The 20,672-nt window shown below is 53.7% G+C and overlaps 10 protein-coding genes across 10 annotated transcripts; 4 read left to right on the top strand and 6 right to left on the bottom strand.

Moving 5' to 3' along the window:
- Positions 1-68: 68 nt before the first annotated feature.
- M409DRAFT_56030 (uncharacterized protein) lies at positions 69-3,617 on the bottom strand (the record flags this gene model as incomplete). Its single annotated transcript, XM_033813167.1, has 1 exon — positions 69-3,617. One exon carries the CDS (start codon positions 3,615-3,617, stop codon positions 69-71), a length of 3,549 nt encoding a protein of 1,182 aa, XP_033666031.1.
- A 934-nt stretch (positions 3,618-4,551) lies between these two features.
- On the bottom strand, positions 4,552-6,368 carry M409DRAFT_67421 (uncharacterized protein; the record flags this gene model as incomplete). Its single annotated transcript, XM_033817393.1, has 8 exons — positions 4,552-4,726; positions 4,777-4,901; positions 4,952-5,012; positions 5,065-5,779; positions 5,831-5,997; positions 6,047-6,090; positions 6,145-6,228; positions 6,321-6,368. 8 exons carry the CDS (start codon positions 6,366-6,368, stop codon positions 4,552-4,554), a joined length of 1,419 nt encoding a protein of 472 aa, XP_033666030.1.
- A 705-nt stretch (positions 6,369-7,073) lies between these two features.
- On the top strand, positions 7,074-9,783 carry M409DRAFT_67420 (uncharacterized protein; the record flags this gene model as incomplete). The annotated part of the gene is made up of 3 exons (XM_033817392.1): positions 7,074-7,623; positions 7,723-8,024; positions 8,074-9,783. 3 exons carry the CDS (start codon positions 7,074-7,076, stop codon positions 9,781-9,783), a joined length of 2,562 nt encoding a protein of 853 aa, XP_033666029.1.
- Positions 9,784-9,957: 174 nt separating this feature from the next.
- Positions 9,958-10,787, bottom strand: M409DRAFT_24528 (uncharacterized protein; the record flags this gene model as incomplete). The annotated part of the gene is made up of 2 exons (XM_033807278.1): positions 9,958-10,706; positions 10,763-10,787. 2 exons carry the CDS (start codon positions 10,785-10,787, stop codon positions 9,958-9,960), a joined length of 774 nt encoding a protein of 257 aa, XP_033666028.1.
- Positions 10,788-12,331: 1,544 nt separating this feature from the next.
- On the bottom strand, positions 12,332-12,916 carry M409DRAFT_56027 (uncharacterized protein; the record flags this gene model as incomplete). Its single annotated transcript, XM_033813166.1, has 1 exon — positions 12,332-12,916. One exon carries the CDS (start codon positions 12,914-12,916, stop codon positions 12,332-12,334), a length of 585 nt encoding a protein of 194 aa, XP_033666027.1.
- Positions 12,917-13,058: 142 nt separating this feature from the next.
- On the bottom strand, positions 13,059-13,418 carry M409DRAFT_24526 (uncharacterized protein; the record flags this gene model as incomplete). Its single annotated transcript, XM_033807277.1, has 1 exon — positions 13,059-13,418. The coding sequence occupies one exon, from the start codon at positions 13,416-13,418 to the stop codon at positions 13,059-13,061; it is 360 nt and encodes a 119-aa protein (XP_033666026.1).
- Positions 13,419-13,826: 408 nt separating this feature from the next.
- M409DRAFT_67419 (uncharacterized protein) lies at positions 13,827-15,332 on the top strand (the record flags this gene model as incomplete). The annotated part of the gene is made up of 3 exons (XM_033817391.1): positions 13,827-14,476; positions 14,533-14,898; positions 14,951-15,332. The coding sequence occupies 3 exons, from the start codon at positions 13,827-13,829 to the stop codon at positions 15,330-15,332; spliced, it is 1,398 nt and encodes a 465-aa protein (XP_033666025.1).
- Positions 15,333-15,995: 663 nt separating this feature from the next.
- M409DRAFT_24524 (uncharacterized protein) lies at positions 15,996-16,942 on the top strand (the record flags this gene model as incomplete). The annotated part of the gene is made up of 3 exons (XM_033807276.1): positions 15,996-16,111; positions 16,166-16,474; positions 16,528-16,942. The coding sequence occupies 3 exons, from the start codon at positions 15,996-15,998 to the stop codon at positions 16,940-16,942; spliced, it is 840 nt and encodes a 279-aa protein (XP_033666024.1).
- Positions 16,943-17,537: 595 nt separating this feature from the next.
- On the top strand, positions 17,538-19,244 carry M409DRAFT_67417 (carbohydrate esterase family 4 protein; the record flags this gene model as incomplete). The annotated part of the gene is made up of 7 exons (XM_033817390.1): positions 17,538-17,587; positions 18,003-18,111; positions 18,178-18,452; positions 18,515-18,793; positions 18,847-19,024; positions 19,075-19,164; positions 19,218-19,244. The coding sequence occupies 7 exons, from the start codon at positions 17,538-17,540 to the stop codon at positions 19,242-19,244; spliced, it is 1,008 nt and encodes a 335-aa protein (XP_033666023.1).
- A 282-nt stretch (positions 19,245-19,526) lies between these two features.
- M409DRAFT_56024 (uncharacterized protein) lies at positions 19,527-20,461 on the bottom strand (the record flags this gene model as incomplete). Its single annotated transcript, XM_033813165.1, has 4 exons — positions 19,527-19,687; positions 19,745-20,118; positions 20,171-20,304; positions 20,363-20,461. The coding sequence occupies 4 exons, from the start codon at positions 20,459-20,461 to the stop codon at positions 19,527-19,529; spliced, it is 768 nt and encodes a 255-aa protein (XP_033666022.1).
- Between the last annotated feature and the right edge of the window lie 211 nt (positions 20,462-20,672).

Here is a 20,672-nt window from a genome sequence, read left to right as displayed (position 1 = left end):
AGAACGCTATGCCAAAGGAGTCTCAATCTATTAGTACAGGGTATCTTTTCCATCATAATCTTCAAAAATCAATTCCTCCTCCTCTCCCTGACTCCCGGAATCCCATTAGCCATATCCTTCCGCCGTCCAAAAACCCTCTGCTGATCCTTGAAATCCCCTCCATATGCAGTCATTTGTCCGATGGAAAGCTCGTCGCTAAATAAAACAGATTTGCCGAGTAAAGTCCAGTCGTTAGAATAAGATACGAGATCGACATTCTTTTCGAGGTCTTCCGGGATTGAGCGTGGTTTGAGGATCCACAGGCGTGCCAGATGGACGTAGTCGGCGTTGATCAGGACGGTGGGGATCGCTGCGTGGACGGTCTCGTCGGAGATGGGCACGAATGTGAGGACTTTGCCGCCTAGAGGTGTGCTGACCCAGAGCGGTCTCCATGGTTCAGGCTTCGAGATCTGTCGTTGCGGCAGACCTCGAATGACCAGGAAGTTGACAAAGTCCGCGATGAATGCAGCCGCGCGCTCGTCCCAGGAATCGGCGGGCCATCGACCGTGTGTATTCTGCAGCGCGATGAGAAGCTGCCAGGCTGGCTGAAGATCGACCTTCCAACGGCTCATGCTGTATCTTCGACAAACATCGCTCATCCAGTCTGGTCCGCAGTGAAAAACGCAGGCGAGCGTCTCGATATACACCTCTTTCATAGGCCCAAACAGCAGATTCGCCTTTCGATCATGTATGAGATAGCGCTTCCTATTACGACCCCACTTGCGTTCATCACAGACATTCATAAAGTGCCGGGCTAGATCAATCATGTCCGGGTCGATTGACGCTCTGGCGTTTCTCGTGCGTTTCAGGAACCTCATGTCCAGTTGAATGAAGTGCTCAGATCCACTCGTGTGTGTTACAAATCTGGCATTTGCTGGTAACCGCTCCAAGGTCTTGAAGTTGTTCAACCCAGAATCAGCAACGGTTGGCATGTAGACCCAGCTCGACGCATCTTCTGTGATGGGCAGTGGTGCTCCGACTGAGCACAGCGCACCCGGATCTTGTGCTGCAAGCGCCAGCAACGACAAGTCATGGAAACACTGATTGTCCGTCGTGATGTTGTAGCGCGGGTCAGATGGATCTCGCACACCCTCATGAAGAGACAGTCCACACTCCAAAGTGTTGAGGATGATCGATATCTTGTCCTTCCTAGCATCCGAGAGTCGCTGCTCGGCTGGAATTCGAGGATCGCCACCAGCCTCCATTGCAAAGACCTCTGCGACGACAGTCGAGAAGTTGCCATGATGCAGACGCATCTGCCTCTCGTTCTCTGCCATCTTCGCGCGATCTCTAAAGAATCCATGAAGGGCTGGCTTGACCGACTCCACATCAGGCTCGAAAGGGACTTCAACGCAAAGATCCAGCAGATGTGCTATGCACTTGCCGTTGAATCTCAGCACATCTCGACCTCCCCAAGTGCCCGCTCTCTTGCATGGAATGAGAAAGACGTGATGCTTGGCCAGCCTCATCTCATGCCGACACCAGGCGCGCTTGAACCACGAAGACCTCAGCATCTTTCGAACAACTTTGTAGAGATCCTCATGAGTCTCGAGGTACGGCGGCTGCTTGCGTCGGAATCGATGCCGAGGGGCAACATGGGTCATGCCTGAATACTCGTCCATATGATTCTGCAGAAGCTCGCCTTCGAATTGGTCCAATTCAATGTCGTCTAATGCAACCACCACGACTCGGGCGCTCCTATACACCATGTCCATGGCAGACATTGAGATCGTTCGTTCTATGTCGCTGTCCTGGTCAATGCAGATCTGATCGATCCAAACGCCTTCGGAATCGGATTGTCTCTCGTCCCATACGGCCTGGAAGATCTCCGGCTCCAATGGAAGTGTGTAATGCGTAGAATGCCTCTCGACATGCAGCTTGCGTCGATAGCTGAGCGCAATGAAAGACTGATGCTGTCGGCTGGTGACTTCTCTGTTGCCGTAAATGAGTCTGAAGTTAAACATCTCTTCCATGTCCGGCTTGACTTCAAATCTAGACGCCACTCTTGGATCAAGACTCGACAGTCGCTGGAGCAGTACAGACGGGTCAAGCTCAGTGTCCGGTTCCGCTCCAAGAATATCAGACTTCTCTTGCCTCGACAGCAGATGCACGTGTGAGATGGGAACGTGGTGATGCTCGGGTGGGCCAATGTGTTTCGTTTCGAATCGACATCCATCATGTACGAGTCGGCGTTGTTCGGGTTCAGAAGGAGTGGGCGAAGGAGATCTCCCGTGTCCAGCTGGACTGCGTGATCGAGCACGACGCTCAGGCGGGACGCCAAAGATGTCTGCGGTCCCAGAAGAAGGCACCACGGTGAACTTGGCCAGCTCCGTGCCTGTTACAGGCTGTGGCGAAGGTGATCTCGAAGAACCCGACGGCGTCTCTCCACTCGAGTCGTGAGCTTCCACAATCGTCCCAAGATCTGTAGGCTGTCTGACAACCAGCTTGAATGGCCCAGGCGAGTCTCCCCCTTGTTCTATTGCTACAGCGTGCTTGCCATTGGCGTGACGCTTGAAGTTTTCAAACGTCACAAGTTTACCATGCCTCATGGGAGGCTGATGGAAATTTCCAGGTGGTGAGATCTTTCTTGACCCTTGCAGCTCCGTAGACTCATCCTCGCTACTGTCCGTCTGGTCACCACTGATATCACTGCTCCAACCTCTTCGATGTGCCGTCTTTTGTCTCGAAATAGCATGCTCCGGATCCAGGAACTTGGGCCCTTCGCCTGGGCCGACAGTCGGTGACATGACTGAGTAGTTGCTGAGAGTGGATCGGTTACGATTCCGTGGTGCATGGTTCTCGAAAGCAGTAACGGCAGACATAGCATGCTGAAACGACCGAAAGCGTTCTGTTGTTCCTCTGGGTGCTCTTTCAAAGTATTCCCGCTTCCACTTTGCTCGCTCGTACTCCTCATACTGCGTTTCCACAATCTCTTCCGCCTCAAATTTAGCCACCATAGCATCTCGGTATTCCAAAAAGGCTTCAAGCTCTTTCCGTCTCAGCTTCTCGAGCTTCTTCCGGCGCTGGGTGAAGTAGTCTGCCTCTTTCTGTTGTTCCTGCTTCTTTGCCGTCGTAAGCTTGGACAAAGACCATTTCAGGGTCTTCTTGGTCGGACTCGTAGGCGATGCGGTATCGATGCTCTGGCGGCGGTCTCCCAGATGTCTGGTTCCGTGGAAGTCCTTGAAGGTCTGCCTTCGCTGCAAGCCGACATTGGGGAGGTCTTCATCCGCGTCACTCGATACATGCCCATCAACATCGGATGCGTGATGATCGTGCTTCTCCTCCGGCGTGTCTGCACTCAAAAGCTCGACAAACTGCGTGAGCATCTCATCTTGAAGCTCCAGAAGGTTCAACAGCTCGACCCGTCGTCGCCGGCTGTCCGCCTGGCTCAACACCTTCCATGCCTGATGGACGTTATGGAAATGCTCGGATAACGTGGCCTTGGACTCGTCACTGCCCTGGTGTCGATTCGGATGGTACTTCCGCGAGAGATAGTGATACCGTTCCTTGATAACGTGTTCCGAAGCGTCTCTCGGAAGTCCCAATGCCTCGAAGGGATCGAACGCGGGCAGGGCCATTGGACGATGAGGGAGAGATTGGTGAGGGCGAGCGTGTCAGGACCTACATTGTCAAAGAGGCCAGGCAGTGTGGTCTTTGTCCATAAGTAACCCGCTCAGCTGCTCGAGCAACCAAGACCGAGTATTGGCCCCAGCACGGTGCATGCATGCACACGCGGGCAATTCCTTCCGAGGCAGGATTCCCTTTAAGACTCTCGCGGGACTCACACAGCCGCACTGAGCGGCCTCGAGCCATCCCTGTCCTCGCGTGCACGTCGTTCATGGAAAGCGTTGTCCGGCCAATGGGATGGCATCCCTTATTCGACTGGCACAAGTGAGGCGACTTCGTATATAGGCCGTGAGGTCATGCCGTGCACCGCTTGGGCCCTCCTCAACTCGACCACAGAGCATCATGAGTTCGTGGATGACGACGCCTTGTTTCTCCCTCTCGCCCAGACGCTGGACGCCGAACAATGGCCATCGTATCGTCAAGCCAATTCTGAACGAGCTTCGAACCGCCCTGGCATCTTCGTTGTCTGGGCGGCCCTCGAGCATGTCACAGAAGACGCTTCACAGGGATGTCCAGTCCCAAGACACATAAGCTGATCAATGGGTGAGAACGACTCAGGAGAGAGTTTGCTGAAACGCCAGAGCCTCATTTTCGTTGCGTGGATAATAATGAGTGCATGGTCATGCCTTCTTCCATTTTGGTATGCTTTCGTTCTCAACAAGATGACCATGAAGCTGCAAGGCCCAAGAAAGGACGCCGCACCACATGATAAATACTTTCGTCAAACGCTTCACAACCGCCCGCTTCCCAAAATCCGCACCTATCCTTTTCACTGCCGCACGTGGTGACGGGCACGATTTCCCAAGACTGGACTTCAACGCTATATAAGGGGCACCAAACCGAAAATGCTGTGTCCTCTTCAAGACTTTTCTCCTTCGAACACTGCTACACCGCCGCCGACGGCGTCGTCACTGGGGTCGTCACAGTGGCGTGCTTCTCGAGATTCCACGAATTCGTCGCCGTTCTCATCCGCCTCATGAGATCTCGTTCCACCGCCGCAAAGTCCGAGTTTTCGTACTCCTTCTGGAACTCCTGCCGGACACGCCTGAACCACCACCACCTGCAGGATGTCAGCAAAGATGTCGGTCGAGGAAGGAGATTCACACTCACCATCCGATGTATACGAAGGCAGTCAGCGGAATGGTGACCACGAAGAAGACGTATAGGTAAGGCGAAGCTAAGCTCTGGCCTTCGGCTGGTTCCCAGTTGAACATCCCGTTCATACTGAAGAAGGACTGCGAAGATCGTTAGCTGGTTCGGGCACAGCGAAAATGTGTATTCTTACCGCCACTGCTGTGCCAGGCAAGAACGTCAAAGTCAACACGGCGATCGTCTTCATGGCTGCACTTGGAGGTTGTTAGCCATCCCCACCACACATCAGAAGTCCTGGTTACTTACGAATCTTGTCGGGTCTGCTCTGCCACATCGGCAGTTGCTTTTGCCAACTTCACGTTCAGCAGGTTATCCAGACGACTCTCTTCGGCAATCTTCTTGGAGCTTTCAGCAAGAGAGATATTCAGCTTATTGTCTCGCATGGCAATGATGTTGAACATGGCCTTTGACTGGTTGTCTATTCGCCGCGGCATCATCTCGAGATCTTTCTGGACTTGCTGGCTGTAACGCATCTGTTGTTCGACCTTCTCTCGCATGTCGTCCAGATAGCCGGTACCGCCCTCCCAAAGTACTGCCCACAACCGCTGATAAGAGTCCAGGTATTTCAGCAGATTAGATGCGAGATCCAACTCGAAATTGGATCGCCGCTGGAGTCTGACGTGCTCGAGATTGAGTCTGTTCAGAAGCTTATAGTCGCCATTGTCTTCGAGCGAGATGCGGCCATCGGCTATCCTTCGCTCGGTGAAAGTGATCTGTCGGGACAGCTCTTGTACCTGCGCCAATGTCTCGTCCACATGGTGTACCAGGATCTGAAACGGCAATACAGCAAAGTCTCGAGGCACCTTGGGATGCTTGTTCAGATATGGCTGCGACGCCAGGAGGGAGTTCAAGCTGAAGTGTTCATCTGTGATGTATACACCTCCACAGCAGTGCCTCTCCCGATTGACCAGCGAGAGGGAGCAAAAAGATCGTCCATCTCTGGGAGTTTGAAGCATGAATGCTGCAGACAAGTTAGTGTTCGATGATCGAGTTTGAAGTCATGTCAACGCACTGAGAATGCCATGCGAAGTCAAGGCCGCTGAACCTCCTTCATCACGCCGCCAGAGATGAAGATACTCGTCAGATACCCATCCTTGCTTCTTCACAACGTCGACCAGTTCAGGTTCGACAGGCAACTTGTTGGTGTCTGTCAAGTTGGCAGAGACTGCACTTCCCACCCTACAGAAGGTCAGACATCGGAAACGAGACTCCTCGGGATACTACTCACAGCAGCTTAAACCGGACGGTACTGTCATCGTAGCTTCTGTCGATCTACACCATAAATCAGTCTATACAATCTCAGCGCAGAGCATACTGAATTCGCACTTTGTGATGGGTAAGGAAATCTTCCTCTTCCAGCTTTCGAAGCGGTCTGGTCTTTATCGTGGCAGGAAACTTCCAATCGTTATGCTAGCAACAAAGTCAGCAAAGCATGCCATCTCCATTGGGACAACTCTACGAAGAAATGCATTCCTCATGCACCGCCTCGTGGAGACCCTCACCTCTAGCCTGGAATCAGTGAGCTCGAACTTCTGCAAAGGGACCGCCATCTCGGGGCTTTCGGGCGACACAATCGACCCAAATGCAGCTGTATCTGGCGCGGTACCACTCTTCTATGCATTTGACAATGCCACGAGCAGTCTGCTGAGCATCTACAACCTCACCTCATGAGGCCAAAGTAAGACCGGTGTAGTAGGGCCAATCGTAGGTGTGGGCAGAGCTGTAATAGCCGATGCATGAAAGATGCGCTGGCGGCGTGGGCGGGTTCTTGGCTACCTACACTACTGTGCTGCTGCTGCTGCTGCCGCTGCTGATGGCCCTGGGACGGGCGGGCGATGCCAGCATGCTGCTGCTGCCGTCGTCTGAATTGAGAGCGCGCTCATGATATGGCCGTGTCACCAAACAGTCTCCCTGAAACCGGGACGTGTTCGCTCCCTAGGCAGATCGCCAACGGCTAGCCAGACCTCATTTCATTCGCCGAGCGGCCGAAGTCTATCCACCACCCCCATCTCCATCTCGCGCCCACACACAAAGAGTGGCTGTGCATCAACCGTTTTCTCTACACCAGACTGCTTTCGCCAGCGTCTGCAGAAGAGGAGCGCGTGCTCTCGTTGGCGCCAGTGAGATCTCACCAGTCTAAGCCCCGGCGGATCTCGACCTCTTCATTGCCGCTTTGCCTTCGTCGCCATGCGACTCGCGAACAACATCCACGCCCCGATCCGCAGCACTAGCTTCTGCCGACTCATCCCCTATAGATGAATTCCCAGGCTTCCCACACTCTGCTCGTCGCGGGCGCCGTCTCCTACGACTATCTCGTCTACCCCATGACGTACCTGGACACGGCAGACAGCCATCACGCGACTCTCGACGATGAAGGAGCAGACTCCTCGCAGCTGGTAATCCGCACGAGCGAGGCTGATCTCGTGGCGCAGCTCCTCACCGCCGCCGCGCCGACCTGGGGTTTCGAAGTCGCCAGTCCAGTCCTCCAACCCGCCGGATCCAACTGCCTGAAGCACAACGCGTCAGCCGTCGTTGATTTAGAGCAGTCGGCCTCCTCGTCCGGTGAGAGGTCTTCCCTCCGCGTGGTGACGAAGCGCCAGATTGGCAAACCTCCCGTTTGGCACGCTCCCAATATCGATCAAACGGCGGCGGCGAAGGCCAGTACAGTCATCATCTCTGGTTCCGGTCAGGCATTGCACGACGTCGAGCCGGCTTTGGACTTTTTGCAGCGGATTCGGCCTCGCTATATCATTCATCATATGACAAGGCCGTTGGCGAGAGGACATCTTTGGGATATCATTCGAGGTGCGTATGTATAATTTATCGTACCTTGCTTGGCATCACGTGTACCTTGCATCCAAACGAACCCACGGCGATGCAACTCCAAATTCTAATACCTCATAGACGGACCACGAACTCGTGACGGCGTTCCTGATCCAGACCATCTTGCGGTCATCATCGACGCCGACGATCTTCGTGCAGAAGGCATCTCACTAAGTCGATCATTATCTTGGGAGCAGACGACAGAGGACTTCGTTCGAAATCTTGGCAGCAACGGGCGACTGGACACACTCGTTACTTGTCCTAATCTGATTGTTCGTTTTGGCAACGAAGGGATTATCCACCATCGAGGACGAGACGCCACCGACCCTAAACTTTACTTCCACCCCAAACAGGTTGAATCGACAATCAAGACCGGCCATATGGTAGGTACTAAAAGCTCACTCCAAACGATTCAAACTGACGACTTTGTAGGTCGGCCTCTCATCAGCGTTCACGGCGGGCTTTGCGCTCGGATTTGCTGATTCCACACCTCCTAACTGTGAGAAGGGTGTACGGCTTGGCATCCACGCTGCTCGAGACATGGAGCAAAAGGGGTTTGTCCCCAACTCCGTAGACGAGGCGCCAGACTACCCCGTCGATGCGGTGATCAATGGACTCACACCTGAGAAGAAGTACTCAGTCGTTAGCATTCCTTCGGCACGAATAAGCTCTGGCGACAGTTGGAATATCTTCGACACTGTGACAGGAGACCCCGCCGAAGTTGCACGACAGATTGTCACGCTAGGACCCCAGAAAGCACTGGCTCGATGTCCAATCCAACAGTTTGGAGACCTTTTGAGTGTCGAGCGTTCAGAACAGGAATCTTTGCGAGCCATCGTGGGAGCTGTTGAAGAGCGACTTCGATCAGAGACCTCACATCCAACCTCCATCGGCGTCCTTGGACCGCCTGGCTCAGGGAAGAAGTTCGTTGCAACAAATCTCAGCGAGCACTTCGCCACCGATACGAATGTCAAACAACTTTCATACAATGCACGACTATTACGACTTGACGACTTAGTAGCGCTATGCCATACAATACGAGATCATACAGCCGCAGGATTGCTAACGGTGGTGATATTTGAGAACTTTGAGGCTATACTAGAGCCGAGGAACGAGCTTCTGAACGACTTCCTGGCCATCATGCGTGACGGATTGTTCAGCGATAGATCGCATGTGCGCAGTCTCGGCCATCCACTCCTCTTCTTCCTAGTGAACCAAGAAGCTCCATCAATGGAGAGCACACCAACGCCGACCGCTGGTGAATTCAAAGAACGCCACACTGTTGACGATTCATTATTGATGGATTACCTGCACGGAGTCGTCCGAATCGCTGGACCGAATCAGAACAGTTCAAACGATACCATGTTCTCCATCCGACGAGCACTTATGATCAGGCAAATGCTCAAGCAGAAGTTTCCACACCTGGAAGTCAACGGCGCGATCAAGATCGACGAAGCCGTGCTCCACGCCCTCCTCCTCGTCCCATCCTTCAAACACGGCCTTAGATCCCTAGACAAGATCCTCAGCACAAGCCGCCTATCCGGCCGAACCAAATTCGACATCTCAGCCCTACCGCCAGAAGAACAGATCCAGCTCCACGTCGACGGCAGGACCTTCATGAGCTTCCTCAGATCGCCCCGGTTACCCGCCGCACTACGAGAGAAACTCGCCCAAGGACTTTTCGAGACGTACAAGAAACAGCGCAGACTGATGGCCAAGACGGAATCCGAAATCGAAGCCCTCGAATCCGACGCCTCGATGTATGATTGGGACGAACTCGCCATCGAGCTCAAAGAGAGCACCCGCGCCCAAGCAGACGATATCCCCCGCAAACTCCGCGCCGTCAGCTGCTTCATGCTCGACCAGGACCGCAGTTCACCCCTCATCCACGTCCCTGAATTCAGTGTCAAAGAGCTCGATATGCTCTCCGAGATGGAACACGAGCGGTTCAACGCGGAGCGGTTGCAGCGACAGTGGCGCATGGGGCCGAGGAGTTCGAATAAGCGGACGACGCCGTTTTTGGTCCCTTGGAGGGATTTGACGCAGGAGTGGAAGGATGTGGATCGCGTTATGGTCGAGTGTGTTCCGAGGGTGCTCGCGACGGCTGGGTGGAAGATTTATAGGATGCAGGAGGAGATTTAAGGAGGGTTTATTGGTGGGCTTTGTACAAAGTCGCATTGTGTGCGTGTTTATACCCAGAGGAAGCAACTGATGAGGTTGAGCCACTCTTCTGCCAGATGTCCTCCTCCACTCGTCGATCTCTGGATGTCTGTATGCAGAGAAGTGTACGCGCAGCACTGCCTTTAACGGTAGTAGCTAGATGATGGCACGAGGCCCCGGTCCGTCATCTTTCGCAGCTTTAGTGCATGCATGCCGCCGATATACCAACGGCACATCCATAAACCTGTGGTAGGCCTCGTGGTAATCGATGCTGATCGATCTCGGTTTGATTCCCAGTGTCGAGGGGAACAACACCATCCCGGCTCCATCGCCTCTGCTCGGGAAGAAGACCCAGCTCTCTGCAGCTTCGTGGGCGATCTCTTCAGAGTCGTGCAGAGAGACATAGAAGAACGCGCCGCCGACCCGGAGAAGCTCAACGAGCGACGTTACTTTGTGGCTCTTGCCCGGCGCCGTGTAGCGGGTTATGACGATCTTGTCGAGCTCCAGCAGGCTCCGGCATTCGCGTCGCATCTGGCGACAAGCGTTCATGGCGCGAGGGCCGCAGATCAATGCTTTCAACTGGTCGTATGTCTCCGCGGTCGGCTCCTGTGCTGCCTTTGTTGGATCTGACGTTCTGTATCTTGCTGTTGCTGTGACTTTTTTCGCCTCGTTCGCGAGCAGCTCATCCAGGAACGCCATCTCGAAGATGCCATTGCGGAGTTCGGCGGGGAGTTTGAAGAGTCTGGTCTCTGTATTGTCTTGCTCGCGCAGTTGACGACGAAACTCGTTCGTGGCGGCAGGGGAGAGGTGTTTCGTGAGCGTCATGAGCGCGGCGACTTGCTCTTGTTCAGCGAGTGGCAGATCCGTGGGTGATGTAGCGGTGGGTGCATTTGGCGGCGCGGTCCCTGTCGAAACAAACCTCAGCACTCGAAGCACGTCGGCCTCTGGAAAAGCTGCGTACCTTGCGAGGAGAGAGACGCCGCCATTATAGATTCTGCCGTGAGTGGACAGGGTTTGTGAAGTGGGTGGTTGTTGTTTGTTTGTTGCAGCTTGGAAGAGTAAAGAAGCCGACTTGCTTAGCGCGAACTTATGCATGACATAATGCACTTTCACATGCTGGTGCAAGGGCACGGACCACCGGACAAACGCAACGAAGGAAGAAGCCAAGTGCAAACAACAACCACCCAAAAATTTGCCATTGAATTTGAGGTTCGCGTGGAAAGCCAGAGTGCCGCCAAAGCTTTCTCGCCGCCGAAGCCCTTGGTGATGCATTGGCCTACGAGCGTCCTCCTCCGACTTATGGAGGTAGGCTTTGAATGAGTGTCGCCTTTTTATGTCTACCCTCAGCGGTATCGATCAACAAGCTTCCATAAGTGTTCCAGTAACTGTGTCTCTGCGTGTGTGATCTCGTCCAGGCAAAAAAACTTCGAAACTCGCGCCGCATCTGACAGCAGGCGCTGACGGATGGATGTCGACAGAGCCGTCGAGCAGGAGCTCTTCCTTAAAATCATCATCACTCGCAATGAACGATCACAATATCTTCCAAATCGAATACCGAATCGATACCTGTGCCATCGCCTCAAGGTCAGCCGACGAGTGCATTTTTGGATCAAGTCCAACTCCATCGCAAAAAGCAAAAACACAAATCCCCCACAACACCCCAACTCGAACCAAGGCCCTACCCTCCCACCTCCAAAACCCCAAAAAACAGCAAAAACATGAAACACCCCGTACTCTGGTAGTGAAGGCTGAAAACCCCGCCGAAGCAAGATTTTTTTGGCACTTTTTATGCTGTTGAAGTTAGCTTCCCCCGATGGTTGGTGGTTGGGGGGGATACCTGGTTCGAACCCTCTTCAGAAGAAGGTAACCCCCCGCCAACCTTCCATTCATACCACTGGGCCACGAAAGCCCAATCGTAATCACTATGGAAGGTTAAGGGACATGCGTTTTGAATTGATTATGTAGGTAAAATCTTTTGCGCCCCGCTGCGGAAACTTGCATTGTGAGTGTTGAATGCTCGTGCATAGTCTTTGCTGGTTGTTGACATGTTGTCATACTATCGTCGTCGCCGTCGCGGGCGAGAGTGTCGTGCAAGCCGGCCATTTCGAGGATCCTGTCGCGATATTTGGGGAAAGCGCACGTTCTGGTGTTCGTTCCATGTCTCGTCGCATCTCATCTGTCTGATCGCGGTCCAAGGTGCAAGTGTCAAGGCGGTCGTGATCTGCTCCTGCTATTATTCACGTTTGGCAACATCTACTGGGGTGTCAGAAGAAGATGGAGTGATTGGAGCTAGGCAAACACATACCTGTGTCAATTGACGCCGCCATCGATGCGAGGCTCTTCTCCGATAATGGATGTTCGACGTGTTGCAGAGATGTAGAGTAAGATTATGGCGATTGCATGTAGATATCAGTTGAACATTGAAAGGCTTCCATCACTTTACACGAAGCACATGGCACATGGATCACTCGCACGACGCACCTGCCGACTGGTACGAGCGCTGAAGTGAATACCATCGATAACAGCTACCTTACAGCTTCTTTGCGACACCCTTATCGAAAGGCATTGTCCCATCCATGCTCACCCACTCTGCATCCTCTCTCCCGTGAAGCTCCTTCCAAGTGTGAACACTAAACTCGCACACCGGCACCCATAATGTCATCTCCTTCAAATCAGAAAGCGCACCACTTCTTTCCAGGGCTAACCTCAGCGACGACAACGCCGTTCTCGCATCGTATATCGTCCAGAAGGCACCGTCGCCATAACAGAAGCGAACGTCGCGAAGGATTCTTCGATGATGTGGAGCGAGGTAGTCCAGCCAGCGAACACCGAGGTTTGGGAAGCCCCATGGGATGACGAAGGTGTTTTGGCTGAAGAATAAAGGTGCTGCTTCTCTTCTGATCTGCTTGTTGGTTCGGAGAAGGGCTGAGATCCGTCCAGGTGTCTCGACAGGAGTTCCTCGGCTCACGCTGCTTCTTCGTTGACGACTGGCTTCGTGGATCTCAATGGGTGCTTGTGACACGAGGACGTGTTCGTAGATTCGTTGGCGGATCTTTGGGAGCAGATCCAGGAAGCGAAAGGGCTTTGCCTTTGGTTGATCCATGATGAGAGGCATGATGGGCTTGGAGTCTGGCTGGGCGTGTGTGTTTATGATGGGGTGAGGGACTGTTCAAGCTGGGATGTCTTTTCAACCTTGGGCATCACATCTGATATAGCTTACCTTCCTACTCGTTTTCGTGAGCTGAAAGCTATCGTTGCTACAACACAGGGCCGAAGCACTGCCAGTAGGCTTCAAACATCATCATACGCTTGAGCACCACCATCGAGCCAGTGACAAGTCCAGAAATGTGCCAGGTAGTGTACATGCTGCAAGCCATAGGTCGACCGAGATGGATCGTAACTGGCCCATTCGTGCTTTGACATCTGATGCTGGCAGAGTCCGAGGCTTCCTCTGGACCGTCGCACGCTTCTTTGGCTGGCCCAGGACTAGCATCCTCGTCGGCATCCAGGGAGAGCTCGATGGCAGTCGGGCAGGTGTGGTGCGGAGAGAGGGTGAAGTCGATCGCAGCGCGGGAGATGTCGGGATGATGACGAGGGCGCCATTGGTCGCTGGCCATGTCCAACGAAAACGCGCCTCTCGCGAGGGCGTCGACACCTTGTTGGCCTTGTTTACACCTCACGTCACCCAGAACCGCCGTCGTACAAGCGTCAGACGCATCCTCAGACAGTCTCGCAGTGTTTCGAGCGCGACAAGTTGCTTTTCTCCAGGAAGAGGTCTGCGGTGAGAGGGAAGCCTTCGCGGCCGGCGCCGCTGGTCAATCAGAGCGCGAGGAAGCAACAACGGCGTGCATTGGCACATGGATGGTACGACAAAGCAACCACGCAAGGTAGGCAGACGAGCTATTGCTCATTGCTCATAGCAGCCCCTTGATCATCCGTCAAAGTCTTTCTACGATTCATATCATCTTCGAAAACGGCAGCAATTACTTGAATAGACCGGCTCCGACCGACAAGAAGAGTACGACATGGCACAACGGGACCCGGACTTGCACAATTCCATATCGCTGCGACCGCACCCTTTCCATGTTCACCCCGAGCGATCGTCGCACAGTCACACGCCAGAGCCGAGCCACGATCATGGTCACGATGGAAAGCGACCGGCGACCAGCTCGGCAGTGTCAAAGATGCCTGAGATCGAGCATAATGCAGTGACTCGGCCTACATATCACCGCAACAGTAGCGACAGCGAGAGAGATGATGTCGAGCGCCAGGGTAGCCTACCAGGCTACGATACCGAGAACGATCCATACAAGTTGCGCGACGGACTGAAAGATCTGGCACAGGTGAAGGATAATGCCAAAGCCAATACCAAGGCCAAGCGTGCTGCGGTATGCAGACCTGTAGGCCATGGCAAAGATAAGCTCAAGACGCACAAAGTCCTCAAGTTCTACGAAAATCAAAATGAGAACATTGAGAGGCTGTTGAAGCCGGTCGACGACCATGTCCGCGAGGCAAAGGAAGAGCAGGGCGCGGAGGCATTGCAGTTCAAGATCGCCGTTCACGGTAGCTTTGCTGCCAACATCATATTGGCGATCCTGCAGGTCTACGGAGCTGTGTCATCAGGCAGTTTGTCACTCTTCACCACCATGGCAGACTCTATCTTTGATCCCCTGAGGTGAGTTAACATGCATCGATAGGTCTGGTGATGTACGTGCTGACTTTCTCCTTCAGCAACCTCACCCTTATCCTCTGCAATCGCGCCGTCAACAGAGTCGACCCTCGCCGATTCCCCTCTGGCAAAGGACGGCTCGAGACCTCTGGCAACATCACCTTCTGTTTCCTCATGACTGCCGTGTCACTCATCCTGATTGTCGAATCGATTCGACAGATTGCTGAAAAGTCGGATGACTCGAAGTTTCACATCCCATCAGTGGTTGCAGTCGGCATAGCATTTGCGACGAAGCTCGGTCTGTTCTTCTACTGCTGGGCTCTGAGGAACAAATACAGCCAGATCCGGATTTTGTGGGAGGATCACCGCAACGATCTCTTCATCAACGGCTTTGGTCTGATGACTAGTATTTTGGGAAGCAAAGTCACGCAAGTATTATCATCAGTTCGGCCAAGTTCCTTCACTGACATATCTTTCTAGATGGTGGATCGATCCGATGGGTGCCATCATCCTCTCGGTGCTCATCTCATTCCTCTGGTTGCGCACCGCATATCAGGAGTTCCAACTGCTCATCGGAGTCTCGGCAGACACTGCTTTCCTGCAACACGTCACCTACATCTCGATGACACACGACCCACGAATCACCCAGCTCGACACCGTTCGTGCATGGCACTCAGGCCCACGCATCATCGTCGAAGTCGACATCGTCATGGATAAGCTACTGAGCCTGGGCGAGACTCACGATGTCGCCGAGGACCTGCAGACCAAGCTGGAAAGTTTGCCAGATGTGGAGAGGGCTTACGTCCATGTCGACTATGAGACGTCGCACTCGCCGGAGCATTTCTTGAAGAAGGAGTTGTAAGCCCTCTGCTACACCCTGGATCTGCAACCCTCCTAGTATCATTATCTCGCACTTCTTTTGCCGCACTTTCCTACGATTAAGCTATGGCTGGTGTTGATGATTGAGATAGATCAGGGATGGAATCGAGCCGGTCCTCGAAGGAGTGGCTTCGAAAAGAATGGCTTAGGCTGGAGCAATACCTGTCGATCAACCTGGTGTGATTGGAAACGCTGGGTTCAAAAGACTCGAGGGGATGACTTTAACGATTGATACGGCCAGGATCTCAACTCAACGTGATCAAATTGCGTTCAATTTTCGACGTGATTTCCTTCGTCTTCAGAATACCCTATAAGAAAGCAAACCATTTCTAAGAGAGACCTTCGACTCCTTCGGTCGATGTCACGTTGACTATAGCCGATCTTATCAGATCTCTATAACGACCACAGCACGTGACGCGATGACCTATCTGGACCGAAAACGCCGAGGCTATTTGCTCCTCTACCGACGTCCTTCAAGCCACAGTCCAGAACGAAGGTCTTCTGTATAGCACTTGGGGTAGGTTCTTCCATTGGCATTTCTTGTATCACTCATCAATCTTATACATACTTCCATTCACCACTACAATTTCACCACTCCAGCTTCTCCATTGTTACACAAACAGCTCCATCACACACATCAGCAACCATGTCGGCGGAAGCAGACGTCAAGCTCCAGGACTTCAAGAACATCTTCTCTCTCGAGGGCAAGGTCGCCGTCATCACAGGTGGATCGAGAGGATTGGGACTGCACGCCGCATCTGGGTACGTCTCTATCAACACCCTACCACCGATCAGTAGCTAATGCATCCGAAACAGCCTCGCCCAAGCCGGCGCCTCCAAAATCTTCATCACCTCTCGCAAAGCCAAAGCCTGCGAAGAAGCCGTCGCGGCCCTCAACGCCCTCCCCAACACCAAATGCCAGGCCATCTCGGTCCCCGCGGATCTCTCGAAGCCCGGCGAGGTTGAAAGACTCGTGAAGGAGGTGGAGAAGCACACGGATCATGTGGATATCTTGTTCGCGAATGCCGGCGCGACGTGGGGAGAGGAGTTTGATAAGCACCCGGAGAATGCGTTTCAGAAAGTCATGGATTTGAATGTTAAGAGTGTGTTTGTTTGTGCGCAAAAGTGAGTTGATATATCCATGGGTTGGGAGAGGCAAAGCTGACAGAGTGGAATAGATTCGCGCCTCTTCTTAGGAAGCGCGGAACGATTCAGGAGCCTTCGAGGATTATCATCACGGCTTCGATCGCGGGTATCGGCGTCGGGACACTAGGCAAACAGGGCACATACGGCTACTCCGCCTCGAAAGCAGCAGCTCTGCACCTCGGCCGCAACCTGGCCCTCGAACTCGGCCCACAAGGTATCCTCGTGAACAACATCGCACCGGGCTTCTTCCCAACCAAGATGGCGAACGGCCTGATGGAGCTGAGCGGCGGTGTGGACAAGCTGGCGCAGTTCAGCCCGAACAAGAGACTCGGCCACCCCGAGGATGTCGCGGCGGCGGTGGTATATCTCTGCAGCAGAGCAGGAGGACATCTGAACGGAGGAACGATCGTGCTTGATGGAGGCAGCTCGTGGCAGGCGAAGTTGTAAACGATTGCGGTATGTATGTACAGAACCTAACGAGATGTGTCATATATGCAACGCTGTCCCCGGATACGAACCCGATCCCTTCTCTACTACCCCCGTACAAGTAACCCACGTCGTCTCGCGAAAAGACCCAGCTCGCGAACACGTATCATGAACAACAACCCACACTGTCCCCTCCTTCAATCCAAACTTCCGATCCTCCGCCCCAGCCCTCCTCATCCCATGCTCGACCGAAACCGCCGTGAGCACCGCATTCCTCAAACTCCGAATATTGCCCCTAAACTCCTCGGCACGCCCTGGATCCACCAACGCAGAGGCCGGCCTTTGGAGCACCAGAATTCAAAGTCCCGGCTGAAGAGGATTTTGCCGGTGGCGGTGCGGAGTTTGCGGCAGACGGCCAGGGTGTTGAGGGGTTGGGTGAGTTTCCAGGCGCAGCCTCCGCTGTGCGGGGTGGAGGGAGGCAGGTGGGAGGTGACTAGGAGGGAGAGGGTCGAGGAGAGGAGTTCGAGGGGGAGGATAAGGAGGGGTGGAGGTTGGGGATTGGACATGGGAAGAGTTTTGAGTGATGGGATGGTGAGTGTAATAGTTAAGAGTCGAGATGAATGCCTCTGGGATTGTGAGGGCGATGAGCTTCTTATGGAGGCGATGGTACTTGAAGGACTGTCGTCTTGATGGGTGCCTAGAGGAACGATCTTTGGCGGGTTTGATTACCCGATTCTTTCACAACTTGTAGTGAGAAGCAGCACTTACTCAATCTTGTTCTGAGGTTGGCATGTTGGTATGTTGGCATGTACCTTTGAAGAAGACCAAGAGCTCTCCGGTAAAACGGCTATCAACAATCTTTCCAAAAGCTCTACCTCGAAAGAGAGCTCGATAGGCCAAATCTCAAAGCCAAACGTTGGCCGAAAGGGCAGCTCACAGGATCATCGACTGCATAGATAATAAACCAAATATCACAGACATCATGACCCTCATCACCCTCAGCTCATACAACAACAATGGTCTCCTCTCAACCCCAACCCCCTCCCCTCGACGCAGCAAGCAAAGACCCCCACGCCGGCAGCAAGTTCGACTTCCCTAGAGACTTGAAAGGCTACGGCCGCCACCCACCAAACCCCCAATGGCCCAATAACGCCAAAATCGCCGTCTCGTTCGTGATAAACTACGAAGAAGTAAACCCCCAACCCCCTCTCATTCCCCCAATTCAACCCTCTGCTAACGTCTCCCTCGTCTCCCAGGGCGCCGAACGCACCGTCCTCAACGGCGACGCCACCTCCGAATCCTCGCTCTGGGAACAAACCGACCGACCCGGCCGGCCGGGCGAACGAGCGTTCAACTCGGAGAGTGATTACGAGTATGGCTCGCGCGTGGGGATCTGGCGGATACTGGATACGTTTGAAGCGCATCGGATGCCGGTGACGGTTTATGCGGTCGGTCAGGCGCTGGAGATGAACCCGGAGGTTGTGCCGGCGTTTCGGGAGGGTGGGCATGAGATTGCTAGTCATGCTTATCGGTAGGTGTATTCGGGTTTTGCTTCGGGCGATGAGGGCGATGATGCTGATGCTGATGGTGTAGGTGGATTGATTATCATGCCATGGATGAGAAGTTGGAGAAGGAGTATATTCTGCGGCAGTTGAAGTGTCTCAAGGAGGTTACGGGCGAGTATCCGGTTGGATGGTACTATGGTCGACTCAGTCCTAGATCGAAAGCGCTGGTCTGGGAGGCATACAAGCAGCTGGGTATTCCTCTACTGTGGGAGAGCGATAGCTATTGCGACGACCTCCCATATTGGGTCGACGTACCCGCCGAGAAGGACGTCGAGAGTCCGGAGGGGATGTTGATGGTGCCGTATTCGTAAGTTGAGCATGCCTGTTGAAGACAAGTTTCAATAGCTGATGTGGTGTTAGCTACGACTGCAACGACCTGAAGTACCACTCGACGACAGGAGCCTTCTCGCCACACGCATTCTTCGAACACTTGGCGGCAGCTTTCGACACTCTCTATGCCGAAGGCCTGGCTGGGAAGCCCAAGATGATGACTGTTGGGCTTCACTGCAGGATCACTGGCAAGCCCGCGAGGGCGATGGTACATATATTTCCAGATTCGAACCATTCGATTTGTACTGATGATGACAGGCGTTGAAGCGGTTCGTTGAATACGTCGCTTCGAAACCAGACGTTTGGGTAACGACCAGGAAGGACATCGCGGCGCACTGGCGAGGGAAGGCAAGTCGATCTCCTGACTTTCATTTCAGCTGTGCGCTAACTCAGTCATTCAGTATCCATACCATAAAGGTCACCTCTGAGTCGCCCATCTGAAATCAAGTAGAGTATTTCTAGAGGATTCCTTGTGATCATGAAGTTGACAGTCGTCTCTTTTCATACAGTCGAGCTAAAGCATAGCAGCCATGTAACGCCTCTCTGTTCTGTACACCCGCTTCCAGCAAATGTGCACATTCCAGGCGCCACGCTATGCATCTCATCATTCGTCCATGCAAATCTCGTCATCTACATCGCATCGTACAGGCCGATCGTCCTTTACTCAGGCGCATCTCCAGTCTTGAGCACTGGAGTGAGAGAACAGAATGTCAGTAAAGAGGTTTGAAGGTCATACGTTGGGGATGCTTACTGGTGAAGAACTCAGCCTCGTTCATCGTGGAGTATCCGTTCTCGTTGATCTCCGTGACCTTCTTTGGGCCAGGCTTGGTTCCCAAAACGATCCAGTCGGCGTCCTGGAGCTTCTTGGCCACTGTTTTAGAAGGTCAGTAGACGTCTCAGGCGCCAGTCTGGATATCTTTCAACTCACGAGTCGCTCCGTAGGTGATTGCCGTGGCCTCGCAAGTCTTGCGATCGATCTCGAAGGTGCCGGTGAACAGAAGCTTGAGGCCCTTGAAAGCATCCGCTTTGCCCTCTGGGACGGTGGTCGCCTTCTCGTTCTTGGGTGCTGCCTTCTTTGGAGCGGCCTTGGCCTTCGTGGCGGCCTTCGGGGCGGCCTTCTTGGTCTTCTTTGGAGCTGGCTCCTCGATCTCTTCATCTTCGTCATCCTCGGCGCCCTCGTCATCGTCACCGGCATCATCCTCGGGCTCCTTGGCTGAGTCGCCGGTCTTGATCATCTCCAGAAACTCGTCCTCGTTGATGGTCTTCAGGCCGTTCTCCTCGATTTCGTCGAGCTTCTTCTGGCTGGGATAGACGTCAGCAAGGTGCCAGTATCAAAGGATCACTCAAATCATACCCAGCGCGAGTTCCGAGCACCACCATGTCGACCTCAGCAAGCTTGTTGGCAGGGATAATAGCCGCGCCATATTTCTTCGCCGTGGCCTCGCTGGTCTTGCGGTCCATCGACTCGAACGTGCCAGTGAAGATGAGCTGAAACAAGTCAGCACTTAAATCGCGACGAATCACGGATTGAAGAAGTGTGACTGACCTTGAGGCCCTGCAGCGAGCCCGCCTTGCCGGCAGGGATCGACTTCTTCTCAGACTTGGTATCCGCGACAGCGTCGCCGGCCTTGCGCTTTGGTGCCATTGTTTGATGGACGGTTGATGATGTCGCGTGAAGTACTGTTGAGTAGAGGGGGGACGTCCAAATTATTGCGACCGCGAGTCGAAGGTGAGTCGAATGCGAGTGAGAGGTTGAAAGTGGCAATGCGAGGAACGGGGTGTCGTCTCGTCTTATGAAGTGAAGTGGTGGCAGGATCGAGGAAGGAACTCCGGTGAGTGGCACTTGCCTGCGGCTC

The sequence above is a fragment of the Zasmidium cellare genome (assembly GCF_010093935.1).
Source record: "Zasmidium cellare ATCC 36951 unplaced genomic scaffold M409scaffold_23, whole genome shotgun sequence".
Taxonomy (NCBI): domain Eukaryota; kingdom Fungi; phylum Ascomycota; class Dothideomycetes; order Mycosphaerellales; family Mycosphaerellaceae; genus Zasmidium; species Zasmidium cellare.
The sequence above is the reverse complement of the archived record's forward strand: the minus strand, read 5'-3'. Positions and strand labels throughout refer to the sequence as shown.